Consider the following 27802-nt stretch of genomic DNA (forward strand, 5'->3'; position numbering starts at 1 on the left):
ATCAATTCAATCAGAGAACAAGTCAAGCAAAAATGCCCTTTAACTTTTTTTCCCCCTCTTTTTAATTTGCCATATTATTTTTTGGTTGGACTGGGTGGACTTTATCCATTTAATAATCTCTCCCAGCGGAGGGAAGAGGGAACTAAGACAATGAAAGTGGTGTCAGAAAAGTTTGATTACAAAAGAGTCTTTTTCATTTGTTTTCCCAGACCTTATGGGATGGGAGAATACTAATCGTGGTAAACAAATGACTTTCCAACGTATAGATATGATAGTATTGTGAAACAATGCCAGTAGACTTTCCTGGATCAAATAGATGATTTCTTGTATAATTATCATTAGAGATTCGGGTTATATCTTTCATGCAAAAGAATAATTATTCTTCTTTCAATAACACTAATCATCGGATTATGCATTGCATGGATCTCAAAACATGCCGAATTTTCATTTTATTTATCGGTTTAGGTCTCAGCTGGTAATTACACAATTCAATAGTGCATGTCTAGATAAAAAATGAACCATTCTTTCGTGTAAAAATACAACCCAATCTAAGATTGAATGGCCATCTGGTGGCTTGTGTGCCGTTAAAGTGATGAAATTTTAAAAAAATCAGATTGATGGTGACGTTTTATTCACTGAATTTTTTGTCTTTTATTTTATTTTATTTTATTTTATTTTATTTTATTTTTGATAATTTTTATTACTTAAGGAGGATAAGACTCAACCTCAGGAATATCAAAGTTAAAAAGTATATAACTTTCTTCCTCAGAAAACAAAATAATGACAAGATTACTGACATATGTAGAAGGACAGTACAAATTTAATAGGGTATCAAATAGCATTGGCTTTTCCAATGAGTATTTAATGATAATATTGTAGATGTCCACTGGTTGCCTGGATCAAAAAAGGCTTACCGTTAGATAAGATGATGCAGTCTATACCATGAACATAATACTGTAGCTTGATGTGTCACTGCATTATGCATACAAGACCTCTCCTTTTCATTTTTAAATCAATGCTTAATATGCCATAACCATAAGTTACTGCTACATGAAAGAAGAGTTTTGCAAATCTGATGGATCAAATTGTGGATTTATATTCTTTTCAACATGGCTTCTAGTAATATTCTCAATACTTTTCCCAGCTAATGTGATGATACTAAAAAATCAAATGGAAGATGCATAATTTATTATTAAGTGATCACAAATTTCTGCATCAATATAGCTCCGAGATTTTTCTTTTTCAGTTTACTTGGCAAGATTTGATGGTCTTAACATTAGCATTCGGGCATGTATCTAAAAATATAGTTGTATTTGGATTATTTGTGATTTTTTTCCTTAACTTTATGATGCAATATTCCATTCCATAAGAAAATGTCGTGGAAACACAATATGGCGAGACCAACACCAAACATACATGGGCAATTAGAATACACCTTCAAATGAGCGAGCCATGGATGCTTGATGTATGAGCCCCATCTAATTGGTTGCATGAGATTTATGCCAAAATTTGGATTTTTTTGGTCTATAAAATGTGTTTGGATGGAAGACCTAAAAAATGAGTTTTTTTATGGTTTAGTGATATTTTTTTTTTTTATCATTTTTTATAGACCATAAAAAGTCGGTGGACCATAATGATAAAAAATTTTAAAAAATCAGCTTTCTAGATACCAACAGCAACATACTCGCTTGAACCAAAGTTATATTATCTTCTAGTAGCCATCTTTGACTTCAAACTCATTCAAACTTTATCCTAGACCTGCCATAATTTCTATATGATAGTAACCGTTTTACGCATAGCCGAGCTCATCCCTGATGCAATGCTAGGATGGTAGAGGGACTGGGTCATTTGGACCTGAAAAGTATTGTGAAAAATGCAGGGTTTTAACATCTATAAGTTCACAGAAGGTTCATCACACTTTAAACCCCAACAAATCTTTATTCTTTATAATTCACAAGCTACAACCGAGGAGAATATAAAAAGAAAGGGGAAGGAAATTATTTTACCAGATGTATGAGAATCAAGTGCAAATCCCTTTAAAATGAATTTGGTTCGAGATTAAAATTAAAATTAAAATAAATTGAAATAAAAATCAAAATAATCATATTAAACGGTATGTTTGGATGGTAATCAAAATTAAAATCAGAATAAAATATAAATATTAAAAAAGAATTGAAATTAAATTTTAAAAGATTAAGATATTTTTATTTTTTTTTTAAATTCAAATAGAAATACAATACTTTGCGATCAAATGGACAAAGTGAAATTTGTTTTCCATTCCCAAATCTAATTTCATCCAATCAGGCATGCTCTTTATATTTTATTAAGGGTGCAGATCCAAGAGTAGCTATCAGAATTGTTAAAAGTGCATGCGGATCGATCTGCGTCCTATGAAAGGACAAAGGTACATCCCATAGAATATGCCGTCACCCGTGAGTTGTTTTACGCATCGCCTGCCCGCCACGTACGTACTCGTGGCTACAATTTTTTCCATTCTTTACTTGGAGGGGCAAAGCCGTAACCTGGACGCTTCGAAAGGAGCTCAGACGAGACACAAGTTCACGTATTTGGATTCCTGCTACGATTATAATCCAATTGTTCTTTTTCCTTGGATATCTTACTGCTTTGCCGGCCAAGAGGATGAAGGCTCGTGGACACCATGTGCTGTGTGCGGCATAGAGAAGGTCAATGCATGAGCATGGAATAAATACAATTGAATCCAATGGGCGCAAAGTTGGCAACTGGATTGGTGATTTATAGTAGAGATACATGAATTCTCGGTATATGAATTTAATCTTCTGTAAACTCCAATTACAAAGTTTTGATGTCAGAAAAGATGTTGTTGCCGTTGAGATCTGAGCTGATCTAGGCGCAGAACCGGCAAGGTCACTAGAGAGGTTTGCTTATCTAATGTTTTGGCCGGAAGGGTTCGACTTGAAAGTGAGGCATATCATCGAGGAAGAAAAAGATGGAGAAAGTTGTTCTTGGATGGTGGCTTTGACCCCAAATATGACATAAAATAACTATGAATGGAAGAAATTTCTAGAATGTATCCAATAGAGGATCCTCGAATATCTAAGTCAAATTTAACTCTTAAGTGTTGTAAGGGCAGCAGAGTGACAGCTTAAGGAAATAGAAAAAGTACCAAGAAAACTTATATAAAGGATCCTTCTGGTATGGTTTATATAGACGAGGACTAGCACATGTTGTCGAGTAAATTGGGCATGTGCACTGGTTGTTTTTAATATCAGATCACCCAAAAATCACACTTGCATGGATCGCTCGCTCAACACGCGGTTATGGGAACTGTTCATGACATGGCTAACCTGTCACCAATTTAAAAAAAAGTTTGAAATTTAAAGGACTTTCCACATTCCTTTAGGATTAGTCATGTTGCAGGTTCTACCCTGCTTCAATTTCGAGTTAGCCATGATATATTTTGGAATCCTGTTTTACAACCCCAACCCTGAAAGAACTATAGTAGTTATTGGGATATATCGACTGATTTTTGTACGCCGATTTATCTTCGGATTGATCCGACTGATGTCCGACTCTATCGACCGGATCGACGGACGACTCCGACAATGACTCCGACGGACGACTCCGACAACGACTCCGACGGACGACTGCCGACAATGGCTACCGACAATATCCGACCGAAGATGTGTCGGCCAAACAGACCCATACTGTTCCCGACCGATCGATCGATCGAACCCGTACCACCGACTCACTATCGGGGATGGCAGCCGACGTCCGACTTCCGCAAGGCACCATATCAGCCAACGGTGTCTCCGAATCATCACCCGACGTCCCGGCAGCCGAATACCGACATATAGTCGACCAACCATCCAAACACCGTACAACCACTATGGACAGTTGTCCTGTCAAGGACATGCGGTATGGTCATCCTGGGGTATATCCTGTCAAGGATATGGATTAATTCCAGTGACTTAACAATCCACAGCGATTTGACAGCTCCCGGCGATTTGACACATCTTTAGTTGTCTGCACCATTAATGACGGGACCATACCGCATTCTATTATAAAATGGGATAAGGCAACAGTCTTGATAAGTTTTGAACAAGCTTTCTCAAGCTCTCAGAAGCGCCTCTAAGCTCTTGAACTCTCTCTCTCTCTCCCGGCTGAGCTCCTGATTTTCTACTGTTGCCTAGTTTCCTCTCTGACTTGATCGTCGGAGGGTTTCTATCGGAGACATCTTCGATCTGTAAGAACTTTTCTTGTAGATGTGCGACACCGACGATCGGACAACGAAAAGATTGATCGCAACAATAGTCTTAGTGGAAATCTGATAGGTTTCTCAGCTATCTCCACATCTCTGTCTTCTTTAAACCATAAGCTCTGTCTTCTTTTAACCATCCTCTCCGAAAACTTAGAATCATCCATCCTCGTGCTCTGCTTTGTCATGTCCCCAAGCTTTTTCTCTTTTCACCACAGCTGTATCTTCGCTTTCACTTTAATAAAATAAACTATGGATGGTTCTACCTCCTATTTTATCAAAAAAAAAAAAAATGTTGCGGGTTTTAATTAGCCAACTTGTAGTTCTATTAGTTGGTCTGCCACGTCAATTATAGTCGGTTCAAACGTATATTAGATGCAGATCAGATATTTTAGTGAATTATCCACAATAAAAATAGATATTTTGGTCTATAAACAGCCCAATCCTCATCGATTATGAATTTGTGATTTCAGAGAAGGGACAAATCCCTGTACGATTTATGGGTTTTTGAGTAGATGACTATGTAGCACTCCACTTGTTTGAAGATTGAAGATGGTGAAGAAATATAATTTTTTCTTAGAAAATTTGTCGAGAAATGTGTTACTAGCTTGGGTCTTCATTTAGTTGATTTGTGATGCATAAATATTTTACTAATAAGATTTTATTTTATTTTCTTCTGGAGAAAGAGATAGTGATACCTTATCCAATTTTTTATTAGACCATGAGAAAAAAAATACAAGATGCAGAGGAGGACTTGGTCAAAAATATCGTAATTGGAAAGTTGAGATGACCACCCTACTCCTAATGATTTAAAAATAAAACATATTTTGTTGGTAAAACAAGATCCTTTCTTAGAGAAATATATATGTATGTATGTATGTATGTATGTATATTTGGTACAAACATTTTATCTTTTAGTTGTCAATGCTAGTGTTCTGCATATGGTTGTATGCAAATATCAGTTAGATATATCAAAATCAAAATGCAAAAATAAAACTTTTAATCAACAAAGATTGAATATAAAATAGTCAACTCAAGAGGTGAATCTTATAAATTTATGCACAAATACATAAAATAAATATAATCTACAACATGCTACGCGATTGCAAAATGAGATAACATCCTGGAATCAACCCGTGCAAGAATTCAACCTCTTGCAAAAGATTAATGAGGTTGACGACACCATTTGTCCAGTTTTTCCACAGGTATTTCAGGGCGGGGGCCCGGAGCAGACTTGTGGGCATGGCGTGCTGTGTAAGGGAGCTCTCCAAGTCAACAATCAATTGAACCAAAGAAACCATCTAAGATTCTTAGGAGAATCCGTCACATTAGATGCCCGAAGTCATGTTAATAAAATTTATATATGAACTAGAAAAAATATTTTATTATGTAGAAAAAAATGAAAATAAAAAAATTACTACCTTCATTATTTTCTAAAATAAGAAACTCAGATTTTTTTTTTTTAACACCATCATTGTCGTCATAACTGATATGGCCACAACCATCACCTTCAGCATTATTATCCCTACCATTATCATTGTTATTGTTGCCTTTTCTATCATCATTATTATCATCTTAACCATCTTTATCATTATTATTGTTGCTATCGATAACATCACCGCCACAGTAGCTAACACCACTACTTTCGCTACATTGTCATTGCCATCACGATGGCCTATATCATGCGAATGCTAAACCACCACTATATTGTTGGTACTTGTACCACTACTCTCATCATTGTTACCATTTTTATGCTATTATTAAATCACTGGCATAGCCTCTACTATTGTCTTTATTATCTTTGCCATTATTACCACCTTCTTAGTCGTCGTCATCATGATCTATATCCTTAAAAATAATTAACCATGCCAAATAAACTTATATTAAAATTTTTATATTTGTTTATTTCTTAAAAAAAATCAGAGTGATGCCAAACTATACCTTATTTCTCTATGCATGTTTTATAATGAGAAGAGCCAACTGGCAGAAATAACCAGTAGACTTCCCTTGCAAGTTCGTTACAGCAAGAAAATATGCAGTAAAAGAAGATATGTCGACCAAGCTTCTCCATATTAATTCTGACAATGAAAAAATGCTTCTCTGGGATCGAATCCAACACATTAATTTGGGTTCAAATTGGACCAACAAGCAAGGCAATGCTGCCCGGGCTTCGTTGGAAATATCAACCCAATTTCAAATCGAGTCAGTTTTGGACTGGACGCTTGTACATCTAAACCTGACCGAGTTCACATGATAAGGTTACCAACCTGAACATTATCTATCTTTCTATAGTAAGCCTGAATCTAATCTGAGCTAAACCTATCCAGTATAGTGAAGAATTGTGAGAAGAATTCCGTTAAGAAAAAACCACGCTAACTTCAGTTGGCCTCATCCAATCAAAGCTGTTTTTGGGTTGAACAATTCTTTATCACGATGGGTTTGGCTTTACGGGTTTTTTTTTTTTCGGTACAAGGGGGTGCTTACACCAATCTAATATGAGAACATCTTAAAATATCAAAAAATAAAATATCCTGCAAGACTTGCGAGCATATTTGATCCTGATGTTTGGTTCAGTCAATAGTATGTCGAGCCACTGGCTTCAGGTCTTTCAACTTAGAAGTTCATTCCTGAATTAGGTAGGAATAAGGTTGGATCTTTTCCTGGTTGGGTTGGGCCCAGGGCCCAGATTATTACTCAAACCTACGTGATGGCCTGAGCCACCCAAGTTGTAGCTGTAGAGGCGAGGCCTTTGAGCCTGTTTAGACTTGGACTGAAACTGTAACTTTGCATTCAAAGAAAAACGCTCATATTTCTTCTAGGTCCAAGTATTCTTGATTTTCGTACATATTCTCTCTAAGGTATCCAGCTGATAATCCTATCCACAAGAAAATATTGTATAAACAAAACATTATCTTTGATGCTGTAGGGGGAAAAAAAGGATCTTTTCATGGGCCTTTGGCTTGTGATATAAATAATTCCTAATTAATTTCTGTAATGAAGAATAAATTACACATTTAAGTTTAGTATGCTGTGTCGTATATGATTGCATGGGCATATGCCATTTGCATCTGGGAAGCCTCCTAGTAAATAAAGTGAAAGGCCATCCGTTACACGATGAAATACTTTTCTTTAAAGTATGGATTGTGCCAAAGTCATCATCAGCCAAAGTTACTATAGAGTAAAGCTTGCTACACCAAATAAATCTCCACTCAAATTTGATCATATCTAAATCAAATAATAGAAATCCCACATAAATAATCCGAGCTATTTGATATGATCTACTACATCTAAACTGTGTAGATGTCAACTTTGAAAATTCTTAGCCTATGAATCATGTGTCAAAAAATTAGAAATTCAAATAATAAGAAGCAATATGGATTTTTTTTATCACTTGGTGCATAGGCCAGTGATATCCGAAAGTTTTGTGCCAGTATATATCTAACACTACATGAGGTTGGTTAATGATGTTGAGTTTGTAAGAAATATATAGTTGGAATGCAACAAACTGAACAAAAATTTTGTGCCATATATACTTCTGGCATTACAACATCTGATATTTAATAAATAGCTTCTCAAGCAAATCAGACCTATCTTAGCCGACTGGTGCTTTTCCTCTCACAAATCACTCAACTTTGCATCCATCTTGAAACTTAATTTTTATAAACGAGGGATAAGAAAGACAAGTATATTATCAAATGATGATGATAATAATAATAATAATAATAAGATTTATGATATGAAAAAGTAACAGTACAAAAGAGTATGCCTGCGTACTAATGCTTTAACCCTTCTTGTAGGCTGTCCCAAAAAAAAAGTCACGACAATTGTACCGCACCAAATATAATAAGGATGATCATGAAAACGAATTTGTCTTGCAGCTCAGAGCAGACATCTTCAATTCAATTATTAACAGAGAGTAATTCAATAAACCATATTACAGGAAACATTATCACAAGCATTAAAAAAAAAAAAAAAAAAAACTATAGTAACAAGCACAATCGTCCATACCATCACACACACACACACACACACACAAAAAGAAAAAAGAAAAAAGAAAAAAAAAAAGACACCAATTAGAACATGCAGCGGTATATAATTAGGACCTATCTCTATCAAAGGTGCAACACTTTATGATATTAAAAATCACCAATTTTCATGCTTTGCACTACAAAAAAGAGTTCCATATATGCGGGATTACATAAGACATGCACATACTGAGATCTTCAACTAGATCAGCACCATGAGCCACGATCATATCAAAACTTGTGGTTTCAAACTTGATCAAGAATCGACGTAAAAAATATTTCAGAGAATACGCACCTGAGCCAATAAAGCACCAGGTCTCTTCCACAATAAGGAACACAGTTGAAGCATAAGGAATGGTCTACAGTGCATTTGTCTTCATGGAAATTAACTTGTTTCCTTTCAAGCCCATTCTTCTCTTCATCCTTCGCATTTGTCTCAGAAGCACCAGTGCTTGATGATGTTGCTTTCTTTTCATCAATCTCCACACCAGCTACATTGAATGAGTGGTTTTTCAGAACCACAGAGATGTCAGCTTCCGAAGCCCCAGCAAGCTTAAACCTCTCAACAGCTGCATCAAGATTCTTCTTCCAATCACCAATGCCAAGCTTGAATTCCACCAGCGAGCGCCCAAAAAAGCATGTTACCCCAAAAGAGATGTATCTGAGATCTCATGGCTGCAGCTTGCTCTGGTGCCTCATCAGCTGACAACTCCCCCTGGCCATCCATGCACCATCCCTTGTTTCTTCCTCTTCTTCAGCACCTCATCCTTCTTGCTCATCCCTGAGATTTTAAGCTCATTAATCCTTTGCTCTTCCACTTTCTCCCATATCTCGGTCGCACCCTTCGTCTTCTTTTCTGCACTGTTATATAGTTCTATTGTTTCCAAGGGATCCCAATTCGAGAGACCGACATTATTAGACAACGCAGAGGACCAGTCAAGCTTTGCAGTCTCAAAATGCTGCTGCCCTAAAGCAAGCAACCCTTCATAGAAATCAGGCTTGATTCGAAGGGCTTGCTCATAATTCCGCCCACCAAGAGCACACTTCTCACGGACCCAATCATAAGCGGTTTGTAATTGAGCTGCCACGACCTCTTTGGGTAAAGACTCGTCCAGAGGGATGCGTTTCCTTGCAGCACACATGTGCACATTCCCCCGGTTGAAGAAGGCCGGCGCAGCCACCTCCTGGAACTTAGCAGCAGCCATCTCCTCCAGGGCCTCACAGCACAACTCCATTCCAAGCTCATGCACGTCCAAATGGGTATCCGGATAGATGCTCCTGGAACAACCAATCGTCGATTTCAACTTGCTTGCACTCTGCATGCTCGCCTTCTTTCTCAGTGCTTCCTTTAGAGGACTCTTTCTCTTGGTCCGTCTCCATGACCTCATTATCCACACCTTCCGGTCCAGAATCCCCTGCCGAGGAAGGAGACAAGCTCTCGTCCACTTCTATTAACCTCTCATCCTCCAACGGCTCTTCTTCTTCTTCTTCTTCTTCTTCTTCTTCTTGGGCAGTGAAGGTTCCTGCTCGGGGCCGACATCCTCAAAACCTGAAGCTTCTTGTCCTTATTTATCTCGGAGCCTTCCTTCTCCGTTTCGGAGGAGCAAGCTGATCGGTGAAAGATTCGGCCAATCTAAGCTCCGTGGTGCCGGTGATGGTAACGAGGTCACCGTTGATTGTTTGTTTGGAAAGTTTTCGGATATTTATATGGAATCAAAAAAAAATTAAATAATATTTTTCGATTAATTTTTTTAATAAAATTTTAAATTATTATAAATAATATCAAAATCCATCCAATTTATAGACTATGTGGATTAAAAAATATAATGCAACACAGAGACTGACCACGGACCGATGCCAGGGCTTAAAAGGCTCCAAATCATTTATTTATGTAAATTTATTAATTTTTTAGATAAAAAATCGAATAATAATATAATTATAATATTTATTTTTATGGCTTACAAATGTTATTAAAGGAAACCACAAAGACGTCCGAAACTGCCGAACAATGGTTCACACTTTAGCACGTGTTGCACGCGGAGCGCAATTACTGCTGGCTGCTGCTCCAGTATGCAAGGGTGGCGGCAACGAGCCACCTAATAGAGGCCCACAACTTTCTACCAGAGCTCTTCCCTCTTGGCTCATCATTGAAGTGCATCACTGCCTACTTTGCCAAGGCCTTCCGTGCTCGGATTGTCAGCTCTTTCCTTGCATCGACTCCCATCTAGTCCACAATCTTTTTGCCCTCGCCCAGAACCAACTAATCTCATAGGGCTTTCAGGCCTAAAATTTTATTGTCCTCTGTTGCTACAAATCTCTCGCGAGATAGTCAACCTAGAGCTGAGATACTGCATCTAGCTGTTGGATGATAAAAAACCTACAAATCAAATCTTCATACCAAAAGTTGTCCGATGAAAAATCCTCTAATGCTAAAATCAATCGGAGATTGAAAATAGTAGAAAGAATCAAAGCACACTACAACAAATCCTCTCTATAACAATCAATTTTTACGAGCAAACTAGTTATAGCGATGAAAATTGCGACCAAACAAGGATGCGCTCAGAATTAGTATCAATTGTGAGCAAATTGATCACTATTTTTTTCATGTAGCGACAAATATTGTTTGGTCGCAATAGATAACGCTATTGTGAATAATTTATTGGTTGTTATTGGTAGCTATAACTATGAAATTTATTTAGTCGTAATAGTTAATCCTATTATGAGGAATTACTGGTCGCAATTTTGAACTATAGCTACAAAAATTGTTGGTTGTGATAGACTAGTCTATTGCAAGAAATTTATGGTCGCTATTTCGTACTGTAGCTATAAAACTTATTTGGTCGCAACAAATAAAACTATTGTGATGAAGTTCTTGGTTGCTATTTCTAATTGTAGCTATGAAATTTTTTTTATTACAAAAAAAAAGACTATTGCGAGAAATTTATTAGTCGCTATTTTCAATTATAACTAAAAAAGTTATTTAGTCGCATTACTATCTAGCTTAAATCCACAACTATCCAAGATAAAAGTGGAAATTAAAACCACCATTATATGAAAGAACTTAAGGCATGTTGCACCAGGATCTGGTACCACGTAGTGCAGCAGAAAAAAAGAAGAAATAAAATAAGAAATACAATACAAATACGTGGATCGGTCTGAAGCCGACCTCCACGTGGCGTGCAAGCTTCACTATGAGAGAATAAAATAAAATCAATACAAGAGAAACTCACCACTCAATCCTTGTACAAGAGTCTCTCACTAAAAAATCTCAAAATCCTCATAAAAGCTCTCTGAAACTTCTGTTGAAGCTTTTTTACACCTCTAGGACATTACCAGCTTCCAACGCAACTAACGGCTCATCAATCGGAGTTATATAGACTCCAAAAACTCCAAAATACTGTTATACTAGGAAATAGAGTCCCAATCAAGCCTAGAATTTTCCATGGCCGTTCGAACATGACCGGCTCGCACAAGAGCCATCCGATCATGCAAAATAGCCTTTAATCATGTCTGATCAAACATGGAATCAACCTCAACAATCCGATCATGATCGGCTGCGATCTGGACCGTTAGATCGTTAAAAAACCATCTGAACCGTGCGTGGACCGCTGTTTTCGATCCACGCCAATCCCATGGACCGCCCAGTGCCCTGCGATCCATGGTGGACAGTGCGAGTGCTGGGCCGGCCCGCGCACGCACCCGCACTGGGCCGGCCCGTGCGCACACCCACGTTGGGACTGCCTGCGCACTGGGCCGTGCGCGCCTGTGCGAGCATCTTCGTCGGGCCCGAGGTGCCATCGCCGACCTCCGTCGACTCGTCGTTGGCTACCGCTGCCTCGTGCACCGTGCCATCCGTTTCGATCTTTTTTCGCACGTATTTTCTCCATTTTCATATCAAAGGTGATTCAGCCTATAGCCTATGCGGACTAAGAAATATACTGCAATACATAGACTGACCACAGACCAATGCCAGGGCTTAAATGGCTCCAAATCATTTATTTATGTGAATCTATTAATTTTTTAGATAATTATTGCATCCCACGACCTCATATCTGTGGATAATTAACACCCATATTGAATAATTGTTGCTCGATCCCTATTCTTTCGGGATCAAGATAGTCAGTAAGATGTCGAGAAAATTACTAGCCGGATATCATTTAGAATCGTCAGTTGTACGTTGAGCTTAGTCGGCTAAACCCCAAATTAAATAATCGATTGACATCAAAGTCGGTATGGTCTTTTTGGTCGGTTGTCCATTTAATCGATTATGAGCCAAGGATTTTCCTCAACATTCCCCTTGTCAAGTTCTCCCACTTCATCGCCAATCAGGACATCTTCAAGGCGCTTGGCATTGAGGATTGCATCAATTTTTTTAGGACAAATTATGTTCCTAATCCCTGAACTAAGTTGAGATTTTTTAAATAGTCCTTGAACTACAAAATCCTGAATTTTAGCCCTCCAACTATTTGAACAAGTTTAATATTACCCTCAAGTATGATTCTGGTGATTTTTTTTCACCAGAAGTTCCATGTGGCGAACTCCGGTGCTTATGTAAAATAAGTTTTGCTTGCATGACTCAAATCAGAGCTGATATGGTTTTAAAAAATTTTAAAAATATTGATGACATGGCTCATTTTCTTTCCCATCTATATTCTTCTCATCCCAAAACTCTAATGAAAAAAAAAAAAGAGGGAAAGCCCTCTTCCCTCCATGGCAGATGAAACAAATTGCTACGGTGGTGGTCCAACCTCCTTAACCCTAGAAGCCCGCTATGCCGTCGGTTGGGCCGATCGACCACCCTGCTCCGCCAGACGTAGCATTTTGGGACAGCGCCCTCCTCAGCCACGGTGCTCCAGATGTCATTGATGGTGGAGATGTTTTTAAGGGAGCCAGTGGCGAGGGATCTGATCTTGATCGGCAGGCAGCGATCAGGATCTGGATGCTGCCATAGGCAGAGACGGCCCAGGCGTTGGTCAAATCAGCGGTGATGGCCTCGATCATAGCGATGGCACGCTCATGGACGCTAAGAGAACCAAAGTCGAGGAGGCGAAGGAGAGGGCCGAGTGCATCCTCCTCGAAGACAGCACGGCAGGAGACGTCGGAGGCGGTGGTGAGAAAGGAGATGGCGATAGCACCTGGTCATGGATGAGGGAGTGGGCGGAGGGGTCGAGGAGGCGGACAAGGGAGGAGAGGTCGCCCTCGGCGGCAATGATGGGGATAAGTTTGGGCGGATCGAAAGTGAGGAGCTGGAGGAAGGAGTCGAGGGCCTTGCTCTTGAGGCCGATGGAGCTGATCTGGAGGCGAGCGAAGAGGTCATGCATGAAAAGGACTAAGTCGGCGCGGGAGGCAGAGGAGCCAGGGAGATGGAGGATGATGGTGCTAGCACTGGGGAGGTGATGGATGAGGCCGGAGCAGAGGAGGAGGTCGAGGTCGTAGAAGTGGAGCGAGAGGGTAGAGGCAGCAATGTCGAGATCACTCTGAAGGAGGAGCTTGCTAGCGGGGAGAGAGGGGTCGAGGCAGTGGGTGGAGAGGGGGTGGAGGGAGCGGAGAGTGGATAGTAGGGGCAGGAGGAGATTGACGAAGAGGGGGTTGGCCAGCCAATAGGGGAAGCTAGCGGCATCGACGAGGGAGGACTGGAGGAGGGAGAGCTTGGAGTGGAGGAGCCGCCACCGGTCAATGAAGGACTTGATGGAGAGGGCGACGACGAGGAGGACAGGGAGGAGGTGCTAGAGGATGAGGTCCAGCATATGTATTTTCAGCCACATCAGTGCCAACCAAGCTTGATTGTCTATGTCTTCACCAGATTTTGCCAGATCAGACTTTCGGTGAGAAAAAACGGTCGGAATCGTATCTAACGGCAACATTAAACCGGTTCAGATTGTTGGGGGGCTAAAATTTAAGATTTTGTAGTTCAGAGACCATTTTAGAAAATCCAACTTAATTTAGGGACTACAAATATAATTTATCCATTTTTTTAAAACTCGACATCGTGCATACAAGGCCTCCATTGGTCGGGCTTCTTCCGCATCTTCTTTTCCTACACGGCCAATGTCCACTCCATCCACCACCGTTGACTCTCTCTCACTTGGCCACTGGCTCCCTCTTCGAGTTCCAGCTACTCAAGGTGAGGATTAACTACATCGCCAACCCCACCATCTTCACCTCCCATGGCCACCATGAGGTCACCATCATCCATTGAATGCACCACTGCCCCTACGACGTTGCCGGCTGCGACCCAACACCATCTAACTCCCAAAAGCTCTCCAATTAATGCTCGTCACTATCATCGACAAAGATTTGAGCCACGGTGGAAATTTCTTGGGGAGGTTCTTGGAGGCACCGCACTACTACTTGCATTGTTAGGTGCTCTCGGTGATGGGGTGAAAGCAAAGAGCAGATAAATGTCGCATATACTAATATAATATAGCATTATTTATGTGTTAGGGCGGAGACAAGAGACTTCAAATTTCAGATGTGCTTCACTGCATTCCCCATTCTGCACTACCCCCTGCTCTTGGTGTCGAGCGTGAGGAATGATCATAGTGGCACCCGTTATGGATAGGAATTTCTTTCCTCAAATACAACCGACGCATAGGGAGGTTGGACCCGATCCGATCTGGATCCTAGCCAAACTGAGGCACTTGAGCCAATCTTACCTGACATAGCGGGAAATATTGACCCTCAACTCTCATATGGATCTTCGAATCCTACGGTTAGACCTGATCATGGGCCAGGCTTGGGCCTAAAGAATGTTAAATTTTACATAAGCCCAGCCCAAAATTTGATTAAAAATAAATAGAATTTAAGGCCAAGGCCCGGTCCATGATCACCTCTACCCGCGGCTATCAACAACATCTCGGGCATCGATCATCAACTTATGCATCAGCCTCCGACCTGTGCATCAGCTGTCGAACTATCCCTCCATTAATCACCACACTTCAACCAATAATCTTCGTTTCGACCGACCTATATTTTGACCACCATATTTGGGAAGACAGATAGGAAACCCCCACCCGATCCTTTCAAATCAAACCATCAAATCCTAGGAAGTCAGACTAGAGTCATTTATGGGAGCAACAAACAATCCACTAAATAAAATCACATCAACCATCGAAACCCAGAAACTCCAGCTATGGCCATTAATGAAAGTGGCTCGCCATGTGCCGAGTGAGATGACACCACCCACCAAATTCAGAAAAATCAAGTCAGAGTTTTGAGGACACTCAATGGAGGTAGAGAGACCTCCCATTGCTTTTCTCTTGTACGGCTTCAACCTTGGTCTATGAATAAAGACAATCAGGAAATTCCAAAAATAAATAATCACTCTTTTCAAGCACTTGCTCTTTTTTATCTATTCCAAAAATCTGACTTAAACGTCAGAGAATTTTCATTAAAATCATCTCTGGATATAAATTTATTTTATAGATCTAATCGCCGCCATTTTCACCTCACTCCAATAACTCCGAAAGATTTTCACTGAAACCACCACACCTCACTCCAATAACTCCGAAAGATTTTCTCCAAAACCACCACCAAACATAAACTTATTTTATAGACCCAATCACCGTTATTTTCACCTCACTCCAATAACTCTGACCCAGGATGAATTTGTGGCAACAGCACCTTTTATCATTCATGAATAATGGAAAGCAGAATTCTGATGACTTCGGCAACTGCTGCTCCACTGATTCCGTCGTAGGTTATGTTCACTAATGGCCGTTGTATTATAGTAGTGGCATCATCTCTATGCGGATTAAGCTTAGTCATCAAAGTTTGGAATACAAAAAAAATTTTCAGATCAGTGTATTATGCTAGAATTGCGTAATGCATTTTCAGGGAGTAAAGCTTGAATACTAACAAATAAAGCATGGTAACTTCACTTTCCCTTTGGTACCGTAAGAAATATGTTTGAGTACAAAGGTTGGGAATATCGCATCACCACAAATGAAGCCAGATTCATGAAATTATCAAACATTTCTATACATACTGAAGACAAGGTTTACCAATAGCCACCTGCTTAAAAGAATCCAATACTCGCATAAATGGAAATAATTTTAGTAGAAATCTTAGAAACCCCCAAATCATGCTCTTTTTTTTGAACTGTTATATCATGTTGAACATATAATTCAGGCAGAAGATCAGATCCATTCTCCATTTTGCGATAGTGGAGAAAAAGTGAAGCTCCAGGGGAGAAAAATATTACAACTCATCACAGCAAAAGGAAACCCATAGCATACAAAAAGTAAAATATAGGCACATCACCAAATAAAAACAGGTGACAAGAAAGAACTTTAAATATGAAACCATGTTATCATCCTATCTTATTACATCAAAATCCTACAAAGCACATAGATTAATTGCTCATCCTTTTGACGATACATAGATGTACCAGAAGTACAGGAGATGCTGGAAGCATAAGCAAGACGAAGAGGGCAGCAAATGCCAACCGATCAAGATCAGATCCAAAACATACATTTGCACCCTTGGGACTTTCGGAAAACCCAGGATCATGAACTGCCTTGGTTGACGAGGATTATACCGGTGCTCATCTTTACAACACCAAAATGAGGCGAATTGGAGACTCCAACAGTGCTGCACCCTTGCTAGGTGGGTGGAAAGAACTTGTTGAGATTGAATGGAAGTGTGTAGAACTCCTCATTCCGGTTGTCCCCTCTGAATGTTCTGAATTTTACCCACCATGGCATGCCTCTATCCTTCTTGGACTTCTCAACTTCCAATGTGTTGTCCAAAAATACACTAACGATCAACCCCACAGTCGGAGGTGAGAAAAATATGGTATTTAAGAACCCATTAAACTGCAAACATGAAAAATAATAATAATAATAATAATAAGCAATTTGTTTTCTTGAAAGAAACAGCAAGCAATTGTAACCAAAGAAATAGAACCTCACTAGAATATAATCTAAACATGCTCTAAACCATAATTTAAGTGATTGCAGTAGATCCAAGCCATCCAATCAATGATCCCAAGATAGATGAGCATTAAAACTTGATTCACAAGTATAAAATCTGATAGCATCAGGTTTTAGCCTATATATATCTAATGGAAAAAGTTCAGACATATTCCAACAGGTTGATCAAATGAGTATCTTTGAAAGTATTTTGAGTTTTATGGGTGGTAGGGATGTTAAGAAAATGTATTGATATTCGGATTAATTTTATAAAAGACATGAATTAACATAAAGACCTAACAGTTTCTGTAGCATATCTTGCACAGATTATTGTGCATGTGCATGAGTATGTTACTTAGGCACCAATAGAACACATTCTATGCCCATATAGAACCATATAAGATGTAGCAAATTTGAATGCCATCTAAAGATGGATCATTAAGTAAATGGCTTGGAATTTCTGATAACCCATTAGATTATATTACTGCTTACAAGCAGTCAACTGTCTGATTTATTTGTTCCGAGATGACTGGCTGTATTCTTTGAAGATTCTACGAGGTTATTAATACACATAAACTAACCCATCCTGCACGTGTATATACTGGGCCATGACCGGAAGAAGACAGAGTTTCACTGAAATACTGGGGAACAGAAATCCCAAGGAAAAGCGAAAGCCCTGTGATGATGAGATTTCTCATAGAGTTCATATTGGTGAACTGAAGAAACGATATCCCAACAGATGCTGCAGAAATCCAGAAACAGAGTGAGTTAGGAGTGACAAAGCAAGAGAATTATTACCATCACAGTGAAAAGACATACCAACAAGGCCAAAAAGTACACAGTATAAAAGCAAGAGAACTATTTCCATCACAGTGAAAGACATACCAACAAGGCCAAAAAGTACACAATATAGAGCAGCAAAAATGGGGAATGGAATTGACGCAAAGACAGCTCCAAATTTTCCTGAAAATACAGAATATGATATCAAACAGTTATTCTTGCCAAGCACACTGAAAAACATGAACACTGCTAGTGTTGAAAAAGAATATACCTAAGGTGGAAAAAAATATCATGAATCCAGCAGATATCTGAACGACTCGGCGACTGCCAACTCGTGTTAGCCCAAGAAGCCCCACGTTCTCCCTTAAATTTGACACCAATTGCTGTCATCATCATTGCCATTGTTATCTAGAATAAATATAAGAGGTACAGTACATTGGAGCTACACATGCTGTGGACTGCACAGACCCCCTTTGGAGGTGTCCCCCACCTGACCCCTGGTAAGGGAACCGTGCAGCACAAGGGAGCTGCATAATGCACAGTGTTCACTGTTTATATGTGCAAGCTTATGCAGATATAAATATCTGTGTATAATAAAACCATGTTGCCCAGACAGCAGCAGAAACATAAGTTCTTACACAGAAACAGTAGAGCCTGTCCCTGTTCCGAATAAACCATCCAGCAGTACACCTATTCCCTTCATAGGTCAAACAATTATAAACACTTCAGCAACCAAAACCATGAGACAAACGAAATTACAAGATTCAAGCAGACAACTAAGGATCTATAATCGCACTAACTATGAAATTTTGACAGGATAATTCTCTACAAAGCCACATAGATACCATTTCTGGTCTTGTTAGGTGGGTAATGTGTCTAACATCAAAGTAGCCTTAACGCAAGATGGTCACTTCTGGCATTGCCTTGTATGATATCACCGAATAGTTTGTGTCATCTATTCACTTCTTTGTCAAACTTGCATACATTTTGTTTTATTTGTGATGTGTTGTCAATAACCAACAAAGTTCTTCATATTCCTTTGGGTCTAACATCTTACAGATTTCATGCCAGTTTCAGCCTAACTTTCTAGGTTCGCTATAAGAAAGCGAAACAACAGGAATTTTTTAAATGTTTGATCAGAAAAAACCAGAAGCAATCTGAAAAGTTAAATAAGAATATTTTATGTCTGATTCAGTTATGTTGTATAATTCTGATCTTACCAGCTAAGGGCTGCAAGTCTTTATTGTATTACATCCAACACATTCTTAACTTGCCTGTTAATCTGCGCATAATTATTGTTCAAGCTTGGTAGAGACAAACAGTTGTGACAGATTCAAATTTTTCACAGACATATACAACAATCACCTTTGATTCATTTGGGAGAATGGTCAGGATCCATATTTCAAACATTGGACCATGTCCTTGAGCAAAGTGGATATGGGCTTTTGCCGCTCTGATCCAACCTAGGCCTTAGTTAGCAGGAAAGCTCTTATTGAAACCAACTTCGAAATCATCTCCAGAATATTTTCTTGTTTTTGATAGAACAGTCTTTTATAATAGAAAAAAGACAACTTATTAACTTAATTCTGATTTTTCAGATATCATAATGATTACCTATTTGCCCTACCATAATATGCTCTTTTATTCAATCTCCTCTTTTGCATGTCTATTCCCAAAGATAAACCACCAATCTCCATACATCAGACTTACATTGACTCCAACATTGTCATAATTCCTAAATACGGATCTAGAGACATTCCATTTGTTCTGCAAACATTTTTGTCTACTCTTGGCTCATTTTTATCCATTATAGGCATTCTCATAGTTGATTCCTTTTCTTCAAGCTATGAACTTCCTTGCACATACTCATTTGAACTGAGAGAGAGTTACCATAATAGCATCAATTTTCCTTGTGGCTTGATTCCATGTTGCTTTTAAACTAAATCATACTAATTTTTGAGAAATTATACTAGCTTCTATTTTCTACAAGGAAGCTTGTGGATACAAGACTGACTATAATAATTCAATGAAGCAATATAGAGATGCAGCCTCAGTCAAAAGCATCAGACTCATTATACAGATTTGTTCTCACTGCAACATTTACTTTATCTAAGGTGAACACATCGGATTCTCTCTATGCCACTCTTGAATAAGGGCCTCTCTTTTTTAAGGGGATCTGGATGCAGCTCACAGTCGCTTATTGTATTGCTATTAATCACCTGTTTGTGCAGTCTTTCTTGGGTTCTTAATCTTTTTAAATTTTTAGTCAGACAATCTGGCACCATGCTTATGAACAAAAAAAAAAAAAAAAAATGTTGTTGTGCGTATAGATGCTTAAACATGCTGGCACTTGATCGTCCGTTACATGGGGGTTTAATATGGGTGAGCTATGTTTCTCATCGAATTTGTAAACGGTAGCCCAATGAACCCTCTTCCTTATTTTTAATGTTAAGTCACTTGGGCACAGTTACATGCTTCTCCGTGTCTTTTGTTGCTCTTAAATAGAACAGATAAATCTCACTATTACCAGCAAAGTTTGAGGTTTCAGCTTCGGTGCTAGTTGAAGGTAGCTTAAGTTGTGCAAGATTTAGTCAAAAGTGAAATAGCTGAAATAGTAGCCTCCCAGTGGCAACACAAAGAATCCAGTTTACCCATTGAGTGACCGGTTGCATTCATTTTCAGTAATGAAGCATCAGTTTTATTGGTTTCAGTTTTATTTTGAACCCAGCTGATTCAAACAAAATCAAATCCCTTAGTTTCAAAATGCCAAGCAATATAATTTCTTTTTCTTTCAAGCCCCAACATGAAAAAAAAATAAACCATGCTCACAATGGTGTCTTTTTTTGGTATCCACATTTCATTTTGGAGAAGCAAAGTACAATATGCCTCTTCTGAATGCTGGAATATCATGCCACGGCTCTGTAAGCATTGTCTGGCTTTGCCAAAATAAGCAACAAAGAGTTTTATTTGTTCCCTAACTCCTCTCTATAAATCAGGTTGCTATTCAAAGTGAAATGTATGGAAAGCATGACAGCCGAATTAAGATCTTATGTTTATTATGAGTTCTTGCTCCAATCAAATTGAGAACTAATTTCCCAAAAAATTCCTTTCTATTAACTATTTGTCAGAGTTTATTTGTGACTTACAAACAACTCACATTGAAACCATCTTGATCAGCATCTCCATGTATGTTGGTCATTCAGTATAATGTTTTAATTGAAGAATAAAGTTTCACCTGATACTATGGTCTCTTATCTATAGAGATAGTGGGACAGATCTAGGATAAAACTACAAGCTATAGAACTTAAAAACCCAACAAAGAAAAGTCAGCTTACTAAAACAAGTTACCAGCTCACCTGCCAGCCAATGCCTCGGCTCAAAACATAAGCGGGAGGAGGAGTGGCAATAGCTAGGCGTGAGGCAGCCATGTATGCACCAGTTGACTGGAGATTCAAGGAAAATATAAGTGTAAAAGCACTTTCAAGAAGACTTAAAAAGCATTGTCAACAAATACCTCTGTGAGTGACACTAAAACAGCAGCCATCATTGCAACAGCATGACCAGCATCAAATGTTGGTGCCCCCCACTGCAAAGGATATGGAAACTTGAACCTGAGTAGCGACAATCAAAAGTAAGGGTGGGTGAGTCATTCATTAAGATCAAATAAATGGGGGAGCATGCATTGTGGATACTTACCAAGGAGCAGATGATATGAGGTTTGCTCTGTCAGTGCGGCAACTATCTTGAGTTTTGATGGGTCTATTGTTGTACGCACCACCTGCTGTGAGAATAAGAGAATATATCCAAATGACTGTGACACAGATGAGAACCGGAAAGCGCTCAAAGATTGGAATATCTCGGAATGGCCTGTAGTGCTTCAAATACTGCATATTACATAGTACAATAGTTTTTGGCTCACGAAACATCAAAAAGAAAGGGGAAGATAGGTAGATAGATAGATAGATGGAAGATAGATCAATTGATCGATTGAGATGGATGGATGGATGGAGAGAGAGAGCGAGAGAGAGAGAGAGAGAGAGAGAGAGGTAACATTATAATAGAAGATTAAAAAAGAACCTGTGACAACCCAATGAGCATTAGAAGCATCGGTATACCAATTTCCACACAGTTTCCTACCTAATGAAACAAACAGCATCAACATGCTTTTCTTCCCCAACAACCACTGCTACAATTGTCATGGAATTTAAATAGTCAAAAAACAACTAACATACCGCAGGAAAACCTCGTTCAAACAGCCCTAAACCAACCAATCCAATCACAGGTGCCATAGCAAGAGGACTCAAGAACCTGTAGAGATAAGCATAATAACAGAAACGGCACATAAATAATATCTAGTGCAGTTATAATCTCAATAAATAATAACAATAATACCTTGAAAAGAGACCCCACAACTGGCTGTAGCCAAGTATTATTTGTAAACTTGATGCTATGATAAGTGCTCCTTGAATAGCACGCATGGTTTGTAGGAATCTCTGCAAGTTGGATTGATAGATGGAAGACTCCATGTTATCCATCTTTATGATAACTAAATGCTGATGAATAGAATGTTAAAGAAGCAAAATAAACAGTCATGCTGGATCAAGATCTTTAACAAAATTATATGAACTCACTTCATGTGGATCAGGGATTCGTTGCAGTGCCGAGTCACGTATTATATAAAGGATTGGTATAACATAAGCAAAAGAACCACCCACAACGGCTGGCAAACGTGTTCCAAACAATGCTTGCAAAAGTGTGTTGATGCCAGACACAAATAATGAAGTTTGTATGACCCGAATCTTGTCACCCTATGTTGGATAATTAAGAGAACATGATAAAAAGGCATCAATAAGACAACAAGAGTTAAGTTGAGAGTGCATAATAATAGAACAAAATAAATTTCATAATTCAATTGACTTTTTGGACTTACATCACTTCCACCCATTAGGGGAACAAGAATTGAAGGAATCATCACAGTAGTGCCAAGCATCAAGATGTAGTTCTGAAAAGCCAGCAAAATAGTTTCAACTGCAGAAGAAAAATACAATTCAAATAATAAAAATCATGATGGGCCTAAACAAGAGTAAGAAAATGTAAATTGGTTGGTATTTACATGCAAGCAAAAAAAACATATACTACTTTGCATTTTCAATATAAATAATTTGTTAGTGCAACAGATGTATACAAATAGATTAGGTGATGAAACATTGATAATGTACCGAAAATAGTGCATAGAGATAAAACAAGTTACAAAGGGAAAACTTGTATGTATTGACAAGGATCGAACTTGCAAAGCAAGAAAAATATAATGAGGACAATTTCATTTGCAACTGATTTTGCAAAACTTATATTTTACATGGCACATTGTTAGGGTGTAGTTGGCGGGTCTCACCTATCACTCAGGCATTTTACATTGGAGAGGAAAATCTAGTAGTAAGGGATAACCACATTTTTTTACTATTGCACCTAAGTAACATCTTGCATATCACAAACTGCTAGTAAATGCATACAAAATTTACCAAGGGTACCTGCCTTTTTGGCTGCATTTGGTTGGGGACAAAGCACAAGCAAAGCTTGGAAATGCCTTTATTCTTGTGAAACAGATTTTTGAAATCAGGAATAAAGGAGGAATACGTATGCTAGTTAAACCTGCTTATACATAGAATACCCATTCCAAGATGGACGAGAATCAAATTTTTCCTACAATAAGATCTTGTTTTATTGTTGCACCCTTTTCTTACAAGGGCAAAAGCATCGTCAACCCTAGAGTTATACCAGCCACGAACAAGAAATTTCAGCAAAACAGAACAGGAATTACCAGTCCATGAGGAATAATCCTCCATATTCCTTTTATTCTGAATCTCAAACCAAAAGGAAGCCTAAATGAGAATTCAATGGTGAAGCTCAAGTGTAATGGGTTGCCATAAGCATTTACATCATCTCATAAATATCACCAAGTGTCAAGCTTTCTCAATCAAGCTCCACAAGATTTAGATAAATCACAAATCTAGTATAATATTCTCCTCCTAAATGCCGCATACATAATCCATCCAAACTCCCACATAACAATTCTTGCTTCAGACCTCTTAGGATCCAAGAAAAATTGAAAAATATATCATATCCTTGTTGATCTATAAGAGACTTGATGAATAAGCACTAATAGAAGCCATACCCTGAAGAGGAAGGGGGGGGGAGAGAGAGAGAGAGAGAGAGAGAGAGAGAGTGAACAAAAGAGACAAGGTACGCACATTGCTTAGATGTTTGGTGAGGGAAAGAGAGATCAACATCCTGAAGAAAAGCAAGATCATTATATTTAGCAAACTGTTTAAAGAGCTAAAAAATTGAATGAAGGTTTAAATTTTTCAAGAGCAAAAATCAATATCTTCTGTCATAAGCTAAATTTGTTTTGAGAGTTAGGATGCAGTTTATATCAAAGCTTGGCTTTCAAATCTCTATTAGAAAGAAGACCGACTTTATTTACATCTTGATAAATGGTCCATGGGAGGTCAGCAATTTCTCTCACTCAAGTTTAGCCACATCATCTAAAATTATCTAGAAAAGTTTCTGAACAAAATTACAACAAAATTTAAAAGCTTGAAAGACACATTATACAAGTTGTTTTTCTATAGAGCACAACTGCAAGATGATAGTGATGGTGTAAAATCAAGCTACAAGTACCAACTTTGAAGGAGTCCAAATATTTATGGATAACTAGAACAATCTGACAGTCCACTAGATCCTCAGATCTAGCTTTTCAAAAAGAAAAATAAAACAATTGTCAAATCATTTGTCAGCATAATAATCCAAGATCTTACCCAAAAAGACTTGTCGGAAGACGTTATTCGAGCTCGTTGACACTATATAAACATCCAAGATCTTTCTATCACATAGCCAATGTGGGAATAAACACATGCCTCCACGGCCCTCACATACTTCCCTCCCATTTAAGCTCGCTCTAGTATCGCCGTCAAGTTAAGAATCCAAATCTATTTAAATCCAATCACAAGTACTACAAATTCAAGCATCAACATCAAGATCAGCCAGTGGTCGATCCAAATGGGCCCATGCTGCAACGTCTCTTGGTCCACATGGACCATGGGCCAAATCCACTCATACCATTTTTAACAACCTGGATCTTGCCCAAAAAGACAAGTCAAAGGGTGTTGTTCGGATTTCTTATCCCTATATAAGTATCTAAAATCCATTGCATGGTTGACGTGGGACTAAATACATGCCTGCATGGGTTCTCATGATAGGAGACCCACAAATATAACCCAAAAGCATAGGAAAGCTTCATTCAAAGTTTAGATGATAACCATACAAATAAAAGGAGTCTTACATATGAGCTAAAGCAAAAGACAAAGTCTCAAGGTTTCATTGGCTTTCAGCAATAAATGAATCGGATAGTTCTACTAGGCTTGGATATAAAATCAGATTCTTGTTATACACCAATTAAACAAGCTCTGCATTAAATCTTAATAAGATCTAAGAATATCATCATGAATATTTCAACGGTAATAGCTTTGTTGAAGGAAGTTTGTTGCTACCTTTTGTTTTCTTATGGAATTTTAATATTGTATTACATCAATAATGAATTATCCAAGAGGTAAAAAGCATCAGTATTTTCATATTTTAAATTTAGCATTATAAGTTTATAATCGAGAAATTTAAGATAATAATGAAATAATCTTTCTTTAAAATGTTCAAAACACATGATGCAAAATAATAAGGTATCATTGGATTAGAAGTGATAAAGCCCTTCCTGGTCGGAAGAATGAAAAAGAGTAATGGAAAAAATTATCATCAAAGAACTTGAAAAGTAAAATACAATTGCAAGTTGAGAAATTGATGGTTTACTAGAACAAATATCTCAAAGTGAAGATATAGCTCCTTATTTTCATTTTTTTCCTGCTCAATTCATTGTTCACAAAGTTGAATTGTTTTTTCACTCATATGTTGGTTTTTTGCCCCGGAGATACCCAAACCAAAATAATTCATGCAATATATTTTTTTTTTGGTTAAATGTACAAGTGTTCCTAAAAGTTACTGGAAAGAAATATGAAATAACAAATTATTTAAATTTTAAAAGAAAAATATTCCCAAACCAAACTAACAACTCAAATCGTCCAAGCAATGTGCCTAAATTTTTACTTCCTACCTTCCCAAGACTCCAATCTTGAAAGTGCCTCCTTAGTTATATAATTGATCCTACATAGGCTGAAGAAAAGACTTGAATTTTCTACATATAAAACTTACAAAGGACGGGGAGGAAAAATTCAGAGGCTTTTCGAGTTTTCCCTCCAAAATGGTAATAATTTAAATCACATGGATCAGTCTAGCCACAAAAAATGGCAATGAATCGGATAGCACAAAAAGGAAAATATAAACCCAAGAGACCAGCCATGCGTCATCCTCACAAAAGGACAAAACCCCCAACACAAATGAGGAAATCGATGAACAATCACACCCAACCCAACAGCCAAAAACAAGCATTTTTAAAGAAAATGTTAACAGAATAATTTTCAAGTGTCAACCTACTCCCACACCCCACTTCCCAAAATAAGAGAGAGAGAGAGAGAAAGAAATAGACATTTTTTTTTTCTCTTTTCTTGTGGGTTAGGGCTCAAATTTAAAAATAAATAAAAAAATAAAAAGCAACTCACACAACAACCTCGAGTCCCATAGAAGCATTCTTACTTCCCAATCATTTCGAGGCAGTACATCATAACCCAAATGATGCTTCAAAAGAATGGAAGTACAAAGTGAAAAAGGAGAGGTCATGCAGGACTCTTACTCCATGGTGGGTTGGAGTCTATGCAGTACTCCAGGTCTTGGAGCTGCTCCATTGGTGGATGGCTAATGTCCGCCATTACTCAAGCACTACCAGCTTCACCTCCTCCACCACCACAACAAAAAAAAAGGAGAGAGAGAAAGCGAGCAAGCAAGCGAGAGGAAGGGGGGTTTGGACAGAGTGACAAAAGAGAAAAGAGGATGGCAAAAGAGAAGAAAAAAAAAAAAAAGGGAGGGAGACAAGGAGGGAGGGGCACAGTGCAGAAGAAGCAGAGAGAAAAGGCCCTCCGTGAAGAAGACGCCGCTTTTCTTGAAATTTTAATTGAAACGGTCTGGGTTGGCGGAACTGCCACTGGCCTGGTGCCTTAAATATCGAAACTGCCACGCGGTCCCACCGCCTTACAACTCGCCGCACCCTGCCAACTTACCCCCTCTGCTTTCACTTTCCTCACCTGCTGATGGGGGAGGGGTTTATAAATTGCATTTAACGTGGATTGCTCGAGTTAGTTGCCTGCGCCACCCACCGCTGTAACTCAGAGAGTTACAAATATTATATTTTCTTAAATTTAATTTTTCCTTTTTCTTCCTTAACGATAAAACATAATGTTCATTGTCTTTTTATTTTTTTTATAATAAAAATATATCGATTTCTTAAAAATTCTCTTTTTCGTTCTCTTCTTCTTCTTCTTCTTCGGATGCTGGGGTGGGTTGAAGGAACACATAGCATTTCATATGTGATGCGAATCGGCTTTTGTCAAATCCAACTAAAAAATTATCAGATCAATCGTACTATCAAAAATTACGACTTATCGAGAGGTAATTATTAAGTTGCTTGGCTTTTGGTTAGCAAATTATATGTATTCATTTGTCTTTTAATGCTTGTTACCAGTTTGATAATATTCTTTGGTACTTCAAACTCATCTTTTAAGTATCTAGCTTCAAATGACCGTTATTCTTGTTGGGATTTTGTTGTTCCAATGAAACAAGCTGGTGCTCTAAGATCAAGTTGGACTTCCATGTGTAAATGAATTGGATAAAACTGCCATTTTTTATTATTA

General features: G+C 38.3%; 1 protein-coding gene and 2 pseudogenes across 7 annotated transcripts; all 3 read right to left on the reverse strand.

Moving 5' to 3' along the window:
* Positions 1-8508: 8508 nt before the first annotated feature.
* Positions 8509-9939, reverse strand: LOC105050268 (protein CLMP1-like; annotated as a pseudogene).
* Positions 9940-12519: 2580 nt separating this feature from the next.
* LOC105050269 (uncharacterized) lies at positions 12520-14126 on the reverse strand (annotated as a pseudogene).
* A 2412-nt stretch (positions 14127-16538) lies between these two features.
* On the reverse strand, positions 16539-27084 carry LOC105050271 (nucleobase-ascorbate transporter 1). 7 transcript variants are annotated; one of them, XM_073242647.1, is made up of 15 exons: positions 26749-27083; positions 24203-24242; positions 22885-22956; positions 22586-22762; positions 22347-22447; positions 22187-22262; positions 22032-22091; positions 21651-21838; positions 21469-21565; positions 21311-21397; positions 18593-18651; positions 18226-18317; positions 18060-18137; positions 17756-17916; positions 16539-17078 (listed from the first exon to the last, which is right to left on the reverse strand). In XM_073242647.1, exons 1-15 carry the CDS (start codon positions 26751-26753, stop codon positions 16866-16868), a joined length of 1506 nt encoding a protein of 501 aa, XP_073098748.1. In that variant the 5' UTR covers positions 26754-27083; the 3' UTR covers positions 16539-16865. The 7 variants fall into 7 exon arrangements, 6 of the variants coding, with proteins under 6 accessions (XP_073098748.1, XP_073098749.1, XP_073098750.1 ...); XM_073242648.1 differs by having other exon boundaries at positions 22885-22982; positions 26749-26848; XM_073242649.1 differs by lacking the exon at positions 24203-24242 and having other exon boundaries at positions 26749-27081.
* Between the last annotated feature and the right edge of the window lie 718 nt (positions 27085-27802).

Source organism: Elaeis guineensis, chromosome 8 (assembly GCF_000442705.2).
Source record: "Elaeis guineensis isolate ETL-2024a chromosome 8, EG11, whole genome shotgun sequence".
NCBI lineage: Eukaryota > Viridiplantae > Streptophyta > Magnoliopsida > Arecales > Arecaceae > Elaeis > Elaeis guineensis.